General features: G+C 42.5%; 1 protein-coding gene across 4 annotated transcripts in view; it reads left to right on the plus strand.

Annotated features, from left to right (window-relative positions):
• The window catches only part of KIF26B (kinesin family member 26B), a 416,197-nt gene that overhangs the window by 331,524 nt on the left and 68,562 nt on the right, over positions 1–16,111 (plus strand). For all 4 annotated transcript variants that reach the window (XM_005300552.5, XM_042848410.2, XM_042848411.2 and 1 more), the window contains one exon: positions 8,006–8,165. In XM_005300552.5, the coding sequence (XP_005300609.2) occupies positions 8,006–8,165 (160 nt within the window). The remainder of the gene's footprint in view (positions 1–8,005; positions 8,166–16,111) is intronic.

The following is a 16,111-nucleotide window of genomic DNA, read 5'->3' on the forward strand; positions in this document are numbered from 1 at the left end:
GCCTAGTGCCAGGAGTACTCGCATTAGAGCCAACAGCATACTGGTCAGAGTCCAGTCCTTTTTGTCCGACCCGTTATCTTGTTCTGACCCATCCATACAAACCACCCCCACCTTTGCAGCCCATTGCTTGGTATCCATCACTAACACTGTCCCCCTTCCAAGCAACGGGCTGCTCCCGTTCTGGCTTTCTGCCCTTCAGTCCCAGCTCCCAAGCTGTCCATACTTCTCTCTGCAGCCAGCTCCTGGTTGCTCTTGCTCATAGCTAACCTCCAGCTCCCTCCTGAGCCCAGGTCCTCTTTAACCTCTGCCAGTATTCCATCTATAGGACCCTACCAAATTCACGGCCATGAAAAATGCGTCACAGACTGTGAAATCTGGTCTCCCCCCATGAAGTCTGGTCTTTCATGGGCTTTTATTCTATACTAAACAGATTTCACGGGGGAGACCAGCATTTCTCAAATTGGGGTCCTGACCCAAAAGGGAGTTGCAGGGGGGTCGCAAAAAGTTATTTTAGAGGGTTGCAGTATTGCCACCCTTACTTCTGCGCTGCCTTCAGAGCTGGGCGGCCGGAGAGCAGTGGCTGTTGGCTGGGTTCCCAGCTCTGAAGGCAGCGCCCCGCCAGCAGTAGCGCAGAAGTAAGGGTGGCAATACCATACCAGCCACCCTTACTTCTGTGCTGCTGCTGGCAGCGGCTCTGCTTTCAGAGCTGACTCCCAACCAGCAGCTGCCGCTCTCCGGCCGCCCAGCTCTGACAGCAGCACCACTGCCAGCAGCAGTGCAGAAGTAAGGGTAGCAATACCGTAACCCCCCTACAATAACCTTGCGACCCCCCACAAGTCTTTTTTGAGTCAGGACCCCTACAATTACAACACCGTAAAATTTCAGATTTGAATAGCTGAAATCATGAAATTTACAATTTTAAAAATCCTATGACCGTGAAATTGACCAAAATGGACCGTGAATTTGGTAGGGCCCTATTCATCCAGAACAGGAAAGGGATTATGAAGCCCTCTGCTGGCTGAATGTTGCACTGGATACTAACATAGCATCCAATAAGGAGCCAGAAGGTTCATTACAATATGTTTAGTGGAGCAGAGCGGTAAAGATTTTCCTGTGTTCCAAAAAAATGTCAGGATATCAAAAAACATTCCCATCATGAATCAGGATGAAAAGTCAATCTCAAATTATCGCCAACCAAAATTGGGGGGGGGGGGAATTTAAGTTCAGATCAATTGCAATGTCTTGTTTCGATAACTTTGAAACATTTTGTTTCAATTTTGACCTCTTTTATTTGATTTAATTTTACTATAATTAGCTTACATTTTGAAATGAGAAGTCGTTTCAAACTAGAAAAATTATTTTTTGTTTCAAAAATGTTGAAACAAAATGTTTTGACAATTTCAAAACTTTTTAAAAACATTGTAGCTTTGAAAAAAATGATCAGAATTGACTCTTTCCTGTGAAAAGTTTTGGTTTTGTTAAATTGGCATTTTCTGATGACAAAATTTCATCAAAAAAATTCCTCTCTAATGTATAGTTCTTGTGGGCCTAAATAGCACTGCAGAGATCGTGAATATTTCAGCTCGTGTTGTCTCTACAGACAATTTGTGATGGTGAGCAGACTACAATCTAAGATGTCCAAAGAATGGACATCATTGCCATATTTATGCCTAAAGTTTGAATGCAGTGTATTCAAATATACTGTACTGTATTTAAAATGTAAGAGCTACAGTTGCTTAAATGAAAGTGGAGATTGCATGTGTTTAAGTAATAACCCCTGTGGAATTGGCAGCCAAAACTCAATTAACTAAAGGTTTATTAATTAACCACCCGGCACTGGAAAGGAAGACTGTGAATGCTCAAACTATCTGGTTGTTAGGAAGGAAGTGGACTGGTTTTGAGGGCATTACCATTAAAGTCATTTAATACTCCATGCGTTTTACATATGCACACACACAACTTGTTTTCAAATACAATTTTAAAAAGAGCTGTGGAGTAAAATGTATTGTTTCCTGATGGCTTTAATAACTACTTCTAAAAGATTACATGATCCCATAGATTTATAATGGGAGATGCATCATTCCCTAGTTGTAGGTAGGTTTTGCTTTCAGGCTATACCACCCTGACAGAATGTTTCCATATCTGGGTGACCTATTAAGCCAAAGAGGTCAGATCTAGTTGATGATTGGAGGAGTGTGCATTTTGTGGGGAGAGGGTTAGGCTAGGAAATGATTCCTAGTGATGATCAGAGCCTAGTTTGCTGTAGTGAAGCAGTTTTTAGAAAACAATGGCAAGATAGTAGTGTTGGTTCAACCAATAGGGTAAAAAAAAAAAAAAAGGCAGCTTCTAGTGAATCAAAGATCAAAGAGTTTAAGTTTGGTTGTGTTCAGAAAAGTGATTGTAAAAATGACAATTTGGTACTATACTTACCTACAGTCCTGATTCATGATAGGCCAGAAGTAATTAATGTCAGAAGCAGGCACAGTGCCATTGAAATCAATGGAATTATGCCTGCGATGTTACAAGTGTTGTTGTTGTTTTTAAGTGTCAGTACTGCAGCGTCAAGCTGGCCATGGACAATGAAATCTTATGGTATTCATCTTATCTCATCTTCAGCAAAAACTGCCACCTAACTTTGGATTGCAGAATTTTTGGTGGTAAAAAGCATGCAGAATGGAGAACTTCAGATCCCAGATTGAGTGAGTGGTGCTGTCAGCCTAAAAACAAGTCTTGTTTTGACTTGCTGATTCTCTTAAGTTTCTGCACAGAATGTTCTGCTGGCCCACTTGCTACTGGATGACGAGCAGCTGATCTTTACATGTATCTGAATTTCTCTTGAGAAAAAACTGAAGTTCCTCAGTAACAATCTTAGCCTGTTTATCTGAAACTCTCTCTTCAGGCTAACCATATGCAGGAAACATATTCCCAATGCCCAGTGGTATGAGTACCAGAAGTGTTTGTCCTGTGTGCCAGGTCTGGCCACTTGGAATAATCATTGGCAGCAACTAAACACATGCCATTGATTCTTCTCAGCAATATCAATGCATAGTCTTCACCAAGGCTCAGTAGCTGACTTCCATAGATGACACGTGGCATAATACAGTGACTACTACAGGGTTCAGTTTGACTAATTTCAGTACCTTGGTCCAAATCTGGCCACCAAAATTAACTTCAAATCATCAAACTTGTCATTTTCACTTTTCCTTGGTGGCGATCAGTGAAATTCAACCAGAATCTGAAGCTGTGAACTTTTGGGCATTACTCTTATATTCCATAGTCATCACTTTCCACTGACAAAGTGGAAAAAAAAACCCAACAAGAATAAGGATACAGTCTCTCATACACTGTGTGAAAAAGTGTGTTGGATTACATTAACCAAAACGATCTTTCTTATGGACTGTGCAGTCCTTGGCTCAGCAAACTGTTCATATAAACCACTCTATCCGAAGCTCCCCATTGGCTTTTGTAGGAATTTCCCATCTATTGTGTCCCTGTCCCTGCCCCCATTCCTGTGCAGACTGGGAAATGGTGTCTAGAGGTTCTGGAGCCATTGTTGCTGTAGTTCAGAGGGTAGGACCCAAAGAGGCTCAGTTCAGTGTTCTCGGAACTAGCAAATTCCAAAGGGAGTTGCACAGAGATTTTGTAAGAGTCCACTCTCCATTCACATAGCTGAAATGCTGTTCTATGTTTTTAGGTGAAAATGATTTCCTTTTGCTGAATTCCTTTCTCCGCTGTGGTACATACAAGCCTAGGCTGCATGTCCTCATACCACAGCACCTGAACTTCAGCTTATTGATGAAACACAGCTCTGGTTGATGTGATGTTTCCAAACAACGGATAATAAATACATGGATCCATCCATCTTTCTGATGTCCTCCTGGTGTAGTAACTCCTGCACTTGTCGGCTGAGATTTCCTTCCTTTCTTTGCATGATACATAGAGGGGCTCTCTCAAATAGCTGTGCATTTCTCTGGAAGGACTCAAAGCAGCAGTAGATACTAAGGTTAAGTTTCTTTCTGTGACACAGTTCTTAGTTCTGGATTTTTGGGTCTACATACATAACTCTCATGACAGATGGCTCCCAGAATGACAGGCTGTGAACAGCAATTTAGGACAAGCCAAAAATCAGATACATTTTCTCCTTCTCTGAAGTGAATTGTACATCTTGCACCTAGGATGTCTGCTTGGGGTATAAAGTGATTCATAAGCACTTCAGTCAAGTCCTCGTAGTTCATATCAGCCAATATTTAATGGAAACAACTTTCAGGAAAGAAAATGTCTGTTGATCAACCATTCAGAACAATGCTCAGTGCCATTGGCATAAAAATATTGCTGCAGCCTTTCCACATGCACTTCAAATCCTCTCCTTTTCTCATGAAAGCGGTAACTGTCCATTTTTCCATTGGTGGCCATTTTTACTTTCATTTTTAACCACGGACCTCTTCTGGATGCTGCTGCACTGATAACTTTGTTCTTTCTAAAAGGATCCCATCACAAAGGTATTACATTTTCTCCATGTCTTCCATAAATCCAATGAGCCAGCCATTCCTTTTTAATCAACCCCCATGCCTTTCATTGAATCAAAATAACAAGTCAGAGCAATAATGATTAGGTCTTGATTGACATACTACAGCTAAAAAATTCAGTCTTTGATTCAATCTGTTTGACCCAAGAGGAATTTTGGGGAGGGGGGTTGGTCTCATTCTTAAGTGTTTTTACCCTTTTTGTTTGTTTGTTTGCTTGTTTGTTTGCTTGTTTGTTTGCTTGTTTGTTTTTGTTTGTTTGTTTTTAAATAAATGTAGCTAAAGTTCAAAACAAAATGTTGTTTTGAAACAAAAAGTCAAAAAGTCAAAGCATTTTTGTTTTAAAGATGTCGAAACAAAATGTTTTGATTTTTTTTAAAATTTGTTTTCATTTTTTGGCCTAAACTATTTATTGAATTTGATCTGAATTCATGAATAATTTCTGTAGACCTGAAATGACATTTGTCATTGAATAAAATATTCATATGAAAAATGTTGCCCTTCTCTGTAGTAATCACGCACAGTCCCACAGTTCCTCAAGCTGCAGGCACCACACTTTCCCTATATACTGCATTCATTCACGAAGCCTGCTGCACGTCCATTTATCAAATGGTATCTGAAATGGCAGGGTTACTATTTCCATGTTTGCTGCAGGCTTTACAATATAACAGTTCACTAATTAGTACAAAATACAACTCCACACCTTGAACCACTGACATATAACAGGAACAATATTTATGAAAATAATCTGACTGTAAACAGTTCTTTTAATGGTACTTTAAAATGCTGCTCTATCCTGAAAAGTGATTCTGTAAAACTGGCAGTGGTTCCCTGCTTGTGTCTTGATTACTCCATATCAATTCTGCTCATTTTACTAGCGAAAAGGTGTTACTTTTAGAACCACAAGTCCTTCATACTCACCTGGGAAAGTCAAGCTAGGTTCCTTTCTCCCTGTGCATCATCACTTACAAGAGAGCTCATAGCCTCAGTTACACTTGTATGCTGTATTGGAGATTAATGTGTTTATATAGGAGCAGTTGAGAGTTTAAATTGAAGACTATGGGATTACACAAATGCAAATATGGTCATAATTTGGCTGCAGAACCATTATCACTGGCGGTGATACCTGTGTTGTAAAGAACTTAGCCCTGCAAACTCTACTTGAAGTTGACAGGTTAAAAATGCATCTTCCAACTTGTAAACTGAACATATAGGAAATCAGCATGGCACAATAAGTGCTGAAACTGTACAATGCTGCTTTTACAGATTTACTTTTCAGGGTAGAATTACAGTTTAAAGGAGTACTGTTAACACTGGTAGAGCCAAAATTTGACCTCTCCTTCCTTCCTTCCATCTGTACTCCCAAAGTCCATGCAATTTGTTTGTTAGGCCTGGTCTACACTAAAAAGTTAGGTCAAAGGAAGTCGCCTTAAGTCAACCTGTTAATGTTTGTGTCTACACTACTGGGTCCTTTACACCAACCTAAGTCACCTCTAATGTTGACTTCTGTAATCCACCTCTGCGAGAGGCGTAACACTTAATTCAACTGCGATGTAGTGCAGATGCAGCGTGGTGTAATTTGACTTAATTGGCCTTCAGGTGGTGTCACTCAATGCTCATTTGTGACCGCTCTGGAGATCATTCTCAACTCTGCTGCACTGCAGCCAGGTACACAGGAAACAGCCCCTCCCCTGCTAAAGCCCCAGGAATTTTTGGTTTCCCATTTCCTGTTTGATCAGCATTGGGAGCGTGCCAGTTTGAGCACAGCTGATCATGGAGACTCCACGCCCCAAACACGCTCCAGCCTGGTCTGCACAGGAGGTGGTGGATCTCATCACTGAGTGGGGAGAAGAGACTGTGCAGGCAGAGCTCCGATCCAGCAGAGAAAACACTGACATTTGTGCAAAGATCATTCGTGGAATGGGGGGAGAAGGGCTACACGAGGGACACGCAGCAGTGTTGTGTGAAAATAAAAGAACTTTGCGAAGCGTACCAGAAGGCAAGGGAGGTGAACGGTCATTCAGGTGCTGAACCCCACACATGCCAGTTCTACAACGAGCTGCATGCAATTTTCGGGGGTGACCCTACCAGCACCCTCACAAGCAATGTGGACACCTCACAGGTGTGTGAGTCTAGAGACAACAAGGAGGATGATATGGTGGATGATGATGATGAGGCGAACAGTAGACAGGCAAGCAGTGGATCCATTCTCCCCAAGAGCCAGGAAATATTTTTAACCTTGGAGCCCTGTGGGTCGCAGGACATCACAGTGGCTGACCGTGATGCCGGGGAAGGCACCTCTGGTCTACAGTTACAATCAAAGTCCAGTTAAACTTTAGCGGGCACACACATTTGGTTTTATTGCATGTTTACTGTTAAGAAAAAGCGAGGTGCTGTGGTTCTCTGCTTACAAGAGGCCACTCCAGCTACGCAGAAGGTGGCCCCCAGAAAAGACTGTTTATGTGGACTGGGATAGCCCGGGAATCCTCCATGGATATCTCTAGGAAACTTTCATCCAATCCTTACCAGGTGCCGCCCCAAGCACGTGCTTGGTTGCCTGGTGCCTGGAGCCGGCCCTGGTAGCAGAAGTCAATTAATGGCCCTGCACAGTTGGAGAACGGTTGATTTACCTACTCCAAATTGATTCCCCACTGACCGCTAACTGTCTGGCGTTGCAAGCTTCCAAATAGCGATCGCCACTCGCTTCTCCACTGTCAGAGCAGCTCTCATTTTTGTGTTGCTGAACTGCAGGGCAAGGGAAAGCTCTGAACAAAGTTCCTGGAAGGTGGCCTTCTGCATTTGAAAGTTCTGCAGCCACTGCTCATCATCCCATACCTGCAAAACGATGCAGTCCCACCAGTCAGTGCTTGTTTCACGGGACCAGAAACGGCGCTCAACAGAGTGCAGCTGCTCTGTGACTGTCAGCAGCAACTGTGAATTGTTTTTTTCAGTGGCTTGCTGCAGGGCTGCTTGCAGGACATCACTATGGGCAGGGGGACTGAGGTTACATGCCCTCCCTACCCAGGGCAGAAGCCCTGGAGCAGCTTTCCTTTCCCTTCCCTTAGGCTTCGGCCCCCTCTTCTGGGTTCCTGTAGTAATTTTTGTTGTCAGGAGGGGGTCGCGGTGCAATGAAGTTTGAGAACCGCTGGACTAGAGGAATCACACTAAAAAAAAATGGCACAACAGTGACTCCTACAGAGTGAAGCCTGCAGGAGTTGTGAGTACTGTTAATGCCGGCAATTTTTAAACAGGTCAGCAATGAACAACAATGTACAGCTGTGAGTGGTGGAAATGAGTTAACAGGACTCCTACCGTTTGTTACTGCTCACATTACTGAAATGGGGTTTCTGAACTGTTTCCCCTTAATGAGCAATGCCTTTTGCTTTCGGGGGGAGCTCTCTTTCCTGGAGCTGCATTTAGAGTAACTCATCAGAGGCATGATGCTAACTGCTCTCCTTCTTTCCGATCTTCATTTATGGCAGTGTCCGGAGGTCGCAGCCGCTTACATCTCATTGACCTGGGTAGCTGTGTGAAAGTGCTCAGCAAAAATCGAGAGGGAGGCTCCGGGCTCTGTCTTTCGCTGTCAGCACTCGGCAATGTCATCCTTGCCCTCGTCAACGGCAGCAAACACATCCCATACAAGTAAGTGATATTCTGTGTTAGGCATAGTGGGTGGTGACGAGTGCCTTTCTGTGGTGTTAGCTGTTTGTTTTTGTGGTGGAGTTGAATAGCAGTGCTCAGGAAGGATGGAGAAATGAATGATAGAAAACTATGGGCCAGATCCAGCACCCTTTGAAGTAAATGGAAAAATGTGTATAGGGCTCAGTGGCTGTATGATAGCTGCCAGCTAGACGGAGCAGAGAGATTTCAGTTCTGAACCTTGTGCCTCCAATGATCAGGGCAGAGTTTCTCCATCTCATTTGCACATGGTGCTTGCACAAGTTTGGGTTCCCTACATATAAGACAATTCTGACCTGGTCAACATTATATTTTTCTTGAAGCAGATCCCACTGAGTGAATCCTCACATACCCCCCCCCCCCCCAAAAGAAGGGTGGTGGTGGTTTCAAAGATAACAGCCAGTAGGGACAGAGCCATGTTGACATGGAGACCCAAGGGACTGAAAATTGGTGCAGTGGTCCTGGTCTCCAGAGGTGCTCGAAGATTTGCAGCCATCTCAATGCATATGAGGCGTTAGAATGCCAAACTCCCTGTTTGTTCCACAGGGACAAACTTTGCTCCCCTTATGGAACAATTTGGAGGATACTGCAAGCTGGAACTCATATGATTTTCTATTTCCAAAGTGGATTTTAGCCTCTCTTAGTAGGTAAAACAAGCATCATACTGAAAATGTAACATTGTTACAAGGTTTAGTTACTGCGTTTCAAAAGTTTCTTGACTTTTTTCTAGTCTTGTGTGAATCTGAGTGTCACCTTATCAGCTTGCAAAAAAGATGCATTCCATTTGTCATGCCAGACAACTCACCTGTGCTGCTGCAGCTAGCTTCTGGGAAATCAGAGGAAATGTGTACATAGAGGATATGTTTTGTCCTCATTTTTCTTCATCATTGTCTCCAGCCATTTGTCATGTCTGCGAGTCTGAGAGCAAGTTTGGATTCATTAGTTTGCAGTCACACAGACTCCTTATCCATATCCTAAATGATTCTGACTTTGTGAATCATGTGGCTTTCTTAGTACAGCACATAAAGCATAGGTAGCAGCATCTAGAGCTCCCAGGTCTTAGCGTCATGAGCAAAGACTAATCGTCTAGTCAACATCCTATACTGTGGAGTCTGGATGAATGTTGCCATTCATGAAGGAAACACTGAAGAGGGTCGGGGGGGGAGGATGTATCAGGGAAAGTTGTATGAGCTATTCATAACAAATAATTCATTCCATGAATTTCACGTTTCTTACGGTCCAGAGACCACAAACAGATAATTCTTCTTGCAAATTTATTCATGATTTTAAGTTATTCTCAAGTTTTATTTATTTTTGTCTTGATATTGGAAATTCAAAATTCAAGCTTAACTGTAACTGGTCACATAGGTTAAATGGCTTTGTGTTTCTTCCTGGCTTGGGTGATCATAACTCTAGTAATCAGGTTCCTGGTTGTGAAATTGGTTTGAAAAGCTAATATAACATTTGTTTCCCATGATTATTTGGCTGTGTGAACTTAAAATCTGCTTTTCACAAATAGTCATGTTACCAGAACTCACACGCAAAAGGGCCAAATGAACTCTCCAAAAAATGTCATTGAATATTCATGGAACATCTTGTGGAGCATTTGCCTAGCTCTGATGTGAAAATTGCTTGTATGTCTTAAGCATAAAATATGCTTGAAAAATAGATCACCTTTCTTGTCGATGTTTGTGGGTTGAAAGGAAGGCAGGCTGAAGGACTGGTAGAGGGTGTTCGTTAGTCATGCTCCCTAGGCTAGGACTATAGATACGTAAAATAGTTACCAAATACAACAGCTGTCTTTCTTGGCAATGCGTGCCTAGGAGAAAGGCAACAGCAAAAGTGCCTTTTACTTGCTGCTCTGGCAGGCTCTCATTGCAGTGATTCCCAGCTGTTATACTGTACTTCTTTAGGGTTTACATAGACTCAGAGGTGCCAGCACACTTGCTCATGTTTGTGTTTATCTAGTGAAAAGCAGCTAAAGCTCCTCCTTGTTCTGCATTTCCTCCAGAATCTGTTGATAAAAGAAAAGTATAAATGGTTTGCCAGCTGTCAATGAGACACAGCCCTCTTAAAATACTTTCCAAGGAGCCTTTTAAATTTCATATTAGAATACACGCTAACATATTTTGGGCCAGATTGCCTGTAGCTCTGGCAGGGGAGGTGGGAAAGTGGAAGGAGCTTCCCCTCCCCCCCTGCACACCCCATTGAACAGATAGGGAAATTGGAGTCCCTGTGCTTGGGAGAGTGATTCCATGCCCTAGCAAGAACGCAATTGCCCCAGAGTGGAAAGGTGAGGCGAGGAGGCGTGTCCACGGTGCATCATAGGGAGTGGATTGCACTGTTCTAAAGGGTGTTATAACCTGTACATTCACTCCCCTCCCTCTCCCCTTCAAATGGTGTGTCTTAACAACACCCCTTTCCTAGAGCTGTCTCTCACTCTGCGTGCTCCAGTCTAGCCTGTTTAACTTAGAGGTTTTACCTTTCTTTGGGATCACACATTATTTCATTGTTTATTTAGGGTAAGCTGTGTGCCTAAATATGTGTGAACTACGACTTGCAAATGGTACTGTAATATTAACATGCGTTTTCTTATGTGACAGTGTGGTGCTGTTTGTGGACTCAGCAAATGTCCATAAAACAGCACACAGACAAAGCATCCTATTAGTATTTGTGTTATTAAACAGCAATTGGTATTTATATGGCAATCTATCAATATACTCCAGATGGTTTCTTGGGAACCCCAATGTACTGTAAAATCTCATAACAGGCTTATGCCACATCTTACCACACAACTTAGATCAGATAATGACAAATGATCTTCATTTCTCTCAGTGAAGCGAGTCCATTCTCCACACTGTAAAGTGCTGAGAGCCCTCAACTTCCATTCAATGCTGCATCAAGCCCCATGTTTGCAAGATGAAGTGTGAAAAACAATGGTCCAAATTTATAGCTGGGGTAAGCAAGCTCAGCGACATTGACTTCAGTGCAATGTGCATGTTTATCTGAGGGACAAACATGGCCTTGTGTCTGCAGTCTTCATGAAAAAATATTTCCTAGTGCCTAAATATGCTTTGAATGTTTCTTCATCTCCATGAGGCTATGGAATTTTGGAAGCCAGGGAGTTGGAAGCGGATTCTCTTGCCAAAGAAAAACAGATTGGAAGCAATAACACAGACTGTTATTAACTGCAGCATAAACTCAGTTCGTGTAGATTAACATAGCAATGTAGGAATTCTCAAATCAAATCAGATACCTGGTATCTTGCCTCTGATCCTGCTCAGTTCTGGGTGCTTCAGAGGAAGGTGCGAGAATCCTCATAATAGACCACCACATGTATTTAATGATCCGTTTGTGCTCTGAAGTATGAATATATATCCCATATTATCCAATTTAATGTAACTCTGAGTTTTCTCATTATCCATATAAATATCTAGTCCTTTCAAAAATCTTACTAAGCTCTTGGCCTCCATGATATCTGTGGCAATGAGTTCCAGCTAATTATGCATTGGGTGAAAGATATTATTTCCCTCTATCAGTTTTAAATATATTGCCTTTCAATTTCATCAGTGTCCCCTTGTTCTGACATTATGAATATCTCCCTCAGAAGAGTGGGAGAGGATTGTTTCCTTTGCTTGAATGTAAAATAGTTGCATAAAAAGTATAAAGATTCACACACACTCCAAAAAAGCTGAAGGAACGAAACTCCAGCACTAAGCATGTTTTAAGTGTGCTATGGGAAGAAGGTTTTGCGAAGATGTGTGCAGTAATTGTTACTGTTTTAAAGCGTTCAGATTTACAAAAGTGCTGTGTTATCTGCCTCTGATTTCAAAGATGAATGTGTTTAAACCCTCAAATGAATACCCATTTGCACAAACTCCATAGAGCTCACTGTTCAGAAATGACTCTGGTTGCTAGGCAACAGTAGTGGTGATAATTCATGGTAATGCCTTGTTGGAAATAATCATTTTTATACATTTTAATGACTTTGATAATGCAAGAAACAGTGTTTAGAAAAGTGCAGGGATATATGAATTCCTTTCTCAGAAATCTCAGCTGATTTTATTGTATTTAATAGATCTTGTCTTGTAAATACACTCTTTACATTTGTTTGTGTTACTGGAAGCATCCTGTTTGTTGAGCTACTGATGCTTATCAAGCAAGGCAGCATGGTCCAATAGGTAGGTGGATGAGAGTGAAGAAACCTGGGAATTCCTTGCACTGCCACAGATTGTATATTTATCAATCTGCGTAGGTGGCCAATGTCGCTGCAGTATGTGAGTGCCTCTCAAACGCGGGATGATGAGGAGTATTATTATTATAGGCAGGAAACTGAGGTACAAAGAGATGAAGTGGTTTGCCCAAGAATGCATGGCAAGTCTGCGGCAGAGCTAAGAATGGAACCCAGATCTCTTGAGTGTCAGTCTAGTGCCTTAACCATAAGACCATCTTTCCTCTCTTACTGTGTGACTTGGGCAAGTCACTTAACCCTATTAGTTCCTCAGTTTCCCATAAAATAAAGATACTGATACTCGACCCCACTTTGTAAAGGGCATTGAGATCTATGGGTGTGTGGCAGGACAGGGATATAAACCCCTTGGAAGCCCTGCTAAAGAGGTGGCTCCTTCCCTGCTTCCCAGCAGGGCAGCCGAGTGCAGGGGCCCAGACACTCAGCAAGGCGCTCAGCTGCAGACCCTAATGAGGGCAGGCTCAGGGGAATCAGCTGAGCCAAGTGGAGCCAGCCGGGCTGGTGACTGGGAGGAGTTATAAGCCCAGAGAAAGGCTCAGTGGGAGGCTAGCCAGGTTGAGAAGACAGGGGGACTGCAGCTCTGTCTCTACTGGCTGCAGGAGGCCTCAAGGGCGAGAAGACCCAGGGAAGGGTCAGTGTGGGGATCGATGTTGCGTGAATTGGGATTGTACTAAGCACTGTAAATAAAGAGACGCGGGTGAAACACCTGAAAGAGGCGTTGGGACCCTTTTCTTTGACCAGCCTAAGCACAGAACACAGGGACGAGAGGGAAGGAACCTGTGCAGACCCTGGGACAGGGTGAAAAGCACTGCATAAAAGCTGAGTATACAAATATAGGCTGGGCTGGTTCTTCATTGTTATGTCATTTTTGCACTGATGTGACTACACTGGAATCAAGGGGAAGCTGGCATGTTGTTTAGCCAAAGACAGTCTATCACTATAGAAAAGGAAGAGGGGAAACTGTTTTGAGCTAATTTATCATGGTATAAGAATTTCCCCTAGACGATATGTGGTATGTTAAATTTATCATTTGAAATTGTTCCTTTCTAGTCATGGGGAAAAAGGAAAAACGATGATTTGAATGTATACGAAGAGTCCACTTATGTTCTCAGTTACATGGGTGCACATCCTGAATGGCTCTTTTGAAGCTGGTGTAGATATAGCTGTGTAAAAGCTGGCATGGGCGGAGAATCAGGGATGAAGTGTCTGTTGTATTGCATGCATTGTTATGGCATTTGTTGCATGAGTTAGATTTCTACCTCTCTGTGTTCTACAGCAATATAGCCGTGAAACCTGTTCACTAGGGACAGGGGGACAGCTAGAAAACAGCTAACCATAAACTAAACCATGCAAAACACTACTCAGCATAATCTGACCAGTAGCACAGAGGCCTCAGTAAGGGTATGTCTGCACTTGAGCTGGATGTGTAAATTCCAACTCAAGGAGTGATACCCTCGCTAGCTCTCAGCGAGCCAGCGCACTAAAAATAAATTGTAGTTGTGGTGGCAGGAGGAGCTAGCCACCCTGAGTATGTACTTAGCATCTTGGAAAGGTTCGTACTTAGAATGACTAGCCACACACACTGCTGTGACTACATGCTATTTTTAGTGCTCTGGCTCTCAGCGAGCTAGTGTGGATATGACTCTTCAAGCTGGAGGTTACCCTGAGTTCTGCTTCACTCTTCACATTATAATTATGCCTCTTGCAATGCTCCTCATGGACTATCCTTTAGAATACAAAGGTGAAGAACATACACTCAGCTTCTCACGTAAGTGTAAATCAGGAGTAATTCAACTGAAGTCAATATAGTTACACTGGTGTAAAGCCCGTGTGAGTGAGAGAAGCGTCAGGCTGTTATGTAAAGCAAACTCAGACACTATTGTTGGCCTTAATGGACCTGATCATCTTCTCCCTTACACCGGGGTAAATCAGGGGTAACTCTATTGAAATCAGTGGAGTTACACCGCTGTAAAAATGGTGTTGGTGTAGAATCAGACAAAATATGTTTTGTCCAACACTGGAAATCTTTGGAAGGGCCATCTCCAAATCTCCAGCTGTATGCACAACAGTGCTATTTGCCTGGATCATGGATTATCTTCATCACTGGTCTCCCTCCTTAATCTGTCAGTAATCAGGTGCAGTGACAGGCTCCCTCAATGCCATCGGGAAAGGAGGTTTTCCAGAGAGTTTATGGAACAGCTGTTGAGGGGAAAGTTGACAATAACAGCTAATAAACAGCAGATCATTCCAATTAAGTGGAATAATATTTTAATAGCAGAGATTGCTGCTTGATGGAGCTCCTGTCACCATTAAGATCCTTGTTAACTAGAACTGGCACATGCAAACTCTGTCTTTAGCTATGATGTTCCACCGAATCTTAGCTTAGTAAAACTCTTAGTACCTCTTCTGCATTCTGGGCCCAGTCCTGCTGCCACTGAAGTTAATGACAAAACTGCCATTCATTTTAGTGGGGGCAGAATCAAGCTCTCTCTGGCGTGTGATTTATTGCTTGAGTCTATGGGTGCAATTCAATAGTATTTATATTGGCTTTACACTAGTGTAACTCTACTTACTTCAGTTATTCTTGATTTACACTGATGTGAGATCAGAATGTGTCTATATCACCTCCTTTATCTTCTCCTTGATAAGGGCATGTTCCACAGATCACTGAAGTAATTGGAAAAACTCACATTGACTTCAGTGGGTTTTGGATTAGCACCCTAGTCCGATGTGATTAGATTAATTTAAATAACTGTTAGTGCATTAGAAATTGGTGAATTCATTTACTAGTTCAAAATTTATTCATGGAAATCAGAGTACAGATAAAACAGGAATAGAAAAGAGAGAGAGATGAGGACATATAGGCATGAGAGTTGGCAAAGAACCAGGGGACTAGGAAAGGAGAAATGTTCCTGAAGGGAGACAAGGTGAAAGAGAGATCTCTTAAAGAAACTGGGACATGGGGCCTTGAGGATGCAGCAATGCACAGGGTGAAATTAAGAAGAGAAGGAGAAAGAGGAATGAGCCCTTCCAGGAAGAGGAATAAGGCTGGAGAATAAGGCCATCACTGAGGCATCCATCTTGGGGAGATCCATCAATAAAGATCTTGGTGAATATGAGACAACTATTTTAGAAAAAGTTGGAAAAAAGCTGGAAAACTTGGTATTGTCCAATCCCTAATGAATAATTTCCACTCTTAGTCACTCAGAAAAAAAGGCTTTTGCATAATGTTCGCAGGTAGACTTTAAGGTCCAAAGCCTTCAGCTGGTCTAAACTGAAGTCAATAGAACTATGCCATTTTACATCACCTGAGGATCTGCTCCTAGGTGCCTACTCACAGAGGTGATACTCACTGACACTGACTCTAAGTTTTGCAAAGTGGAAGAACAACAAATGCAATTGTAACGGAGTGGTGAGAATCACAAAACTGTCGAAGTGGGGATAATGAGTAGCTTGGCTATTAAAGACACTTTTAGGGATTTTTCACTAATGACAGATATGGTTGAAGCTTTTACCAGCTCGAATTTCTGGCAGATTTTCTTCTTTAAGCCAAGGATCTTCGTGAAGTAGATTTTGGGATTTGCAGTTTGTGAATGCAGGAAAACTCTTACCTGAGCACTTCATTCGAGGAAATCGAACTATAGGTCAAGAGCAGGAGAAC

This window comes from Chrysemys picta, chromosome 3, assembly GCF_011386835.1.
Source record: "Chrysemys picta bellii isolate R12L10 chromosome 3, ASM1138683v2, whole genome shotgun sequence".
In the NCBI taxonomy this organism is placed as follows: domain Eukaryota; kingdom Metazoa; phylum Chordata; order Testudines; family Emydidae; genus Chrysemys; species Chrysemys picta.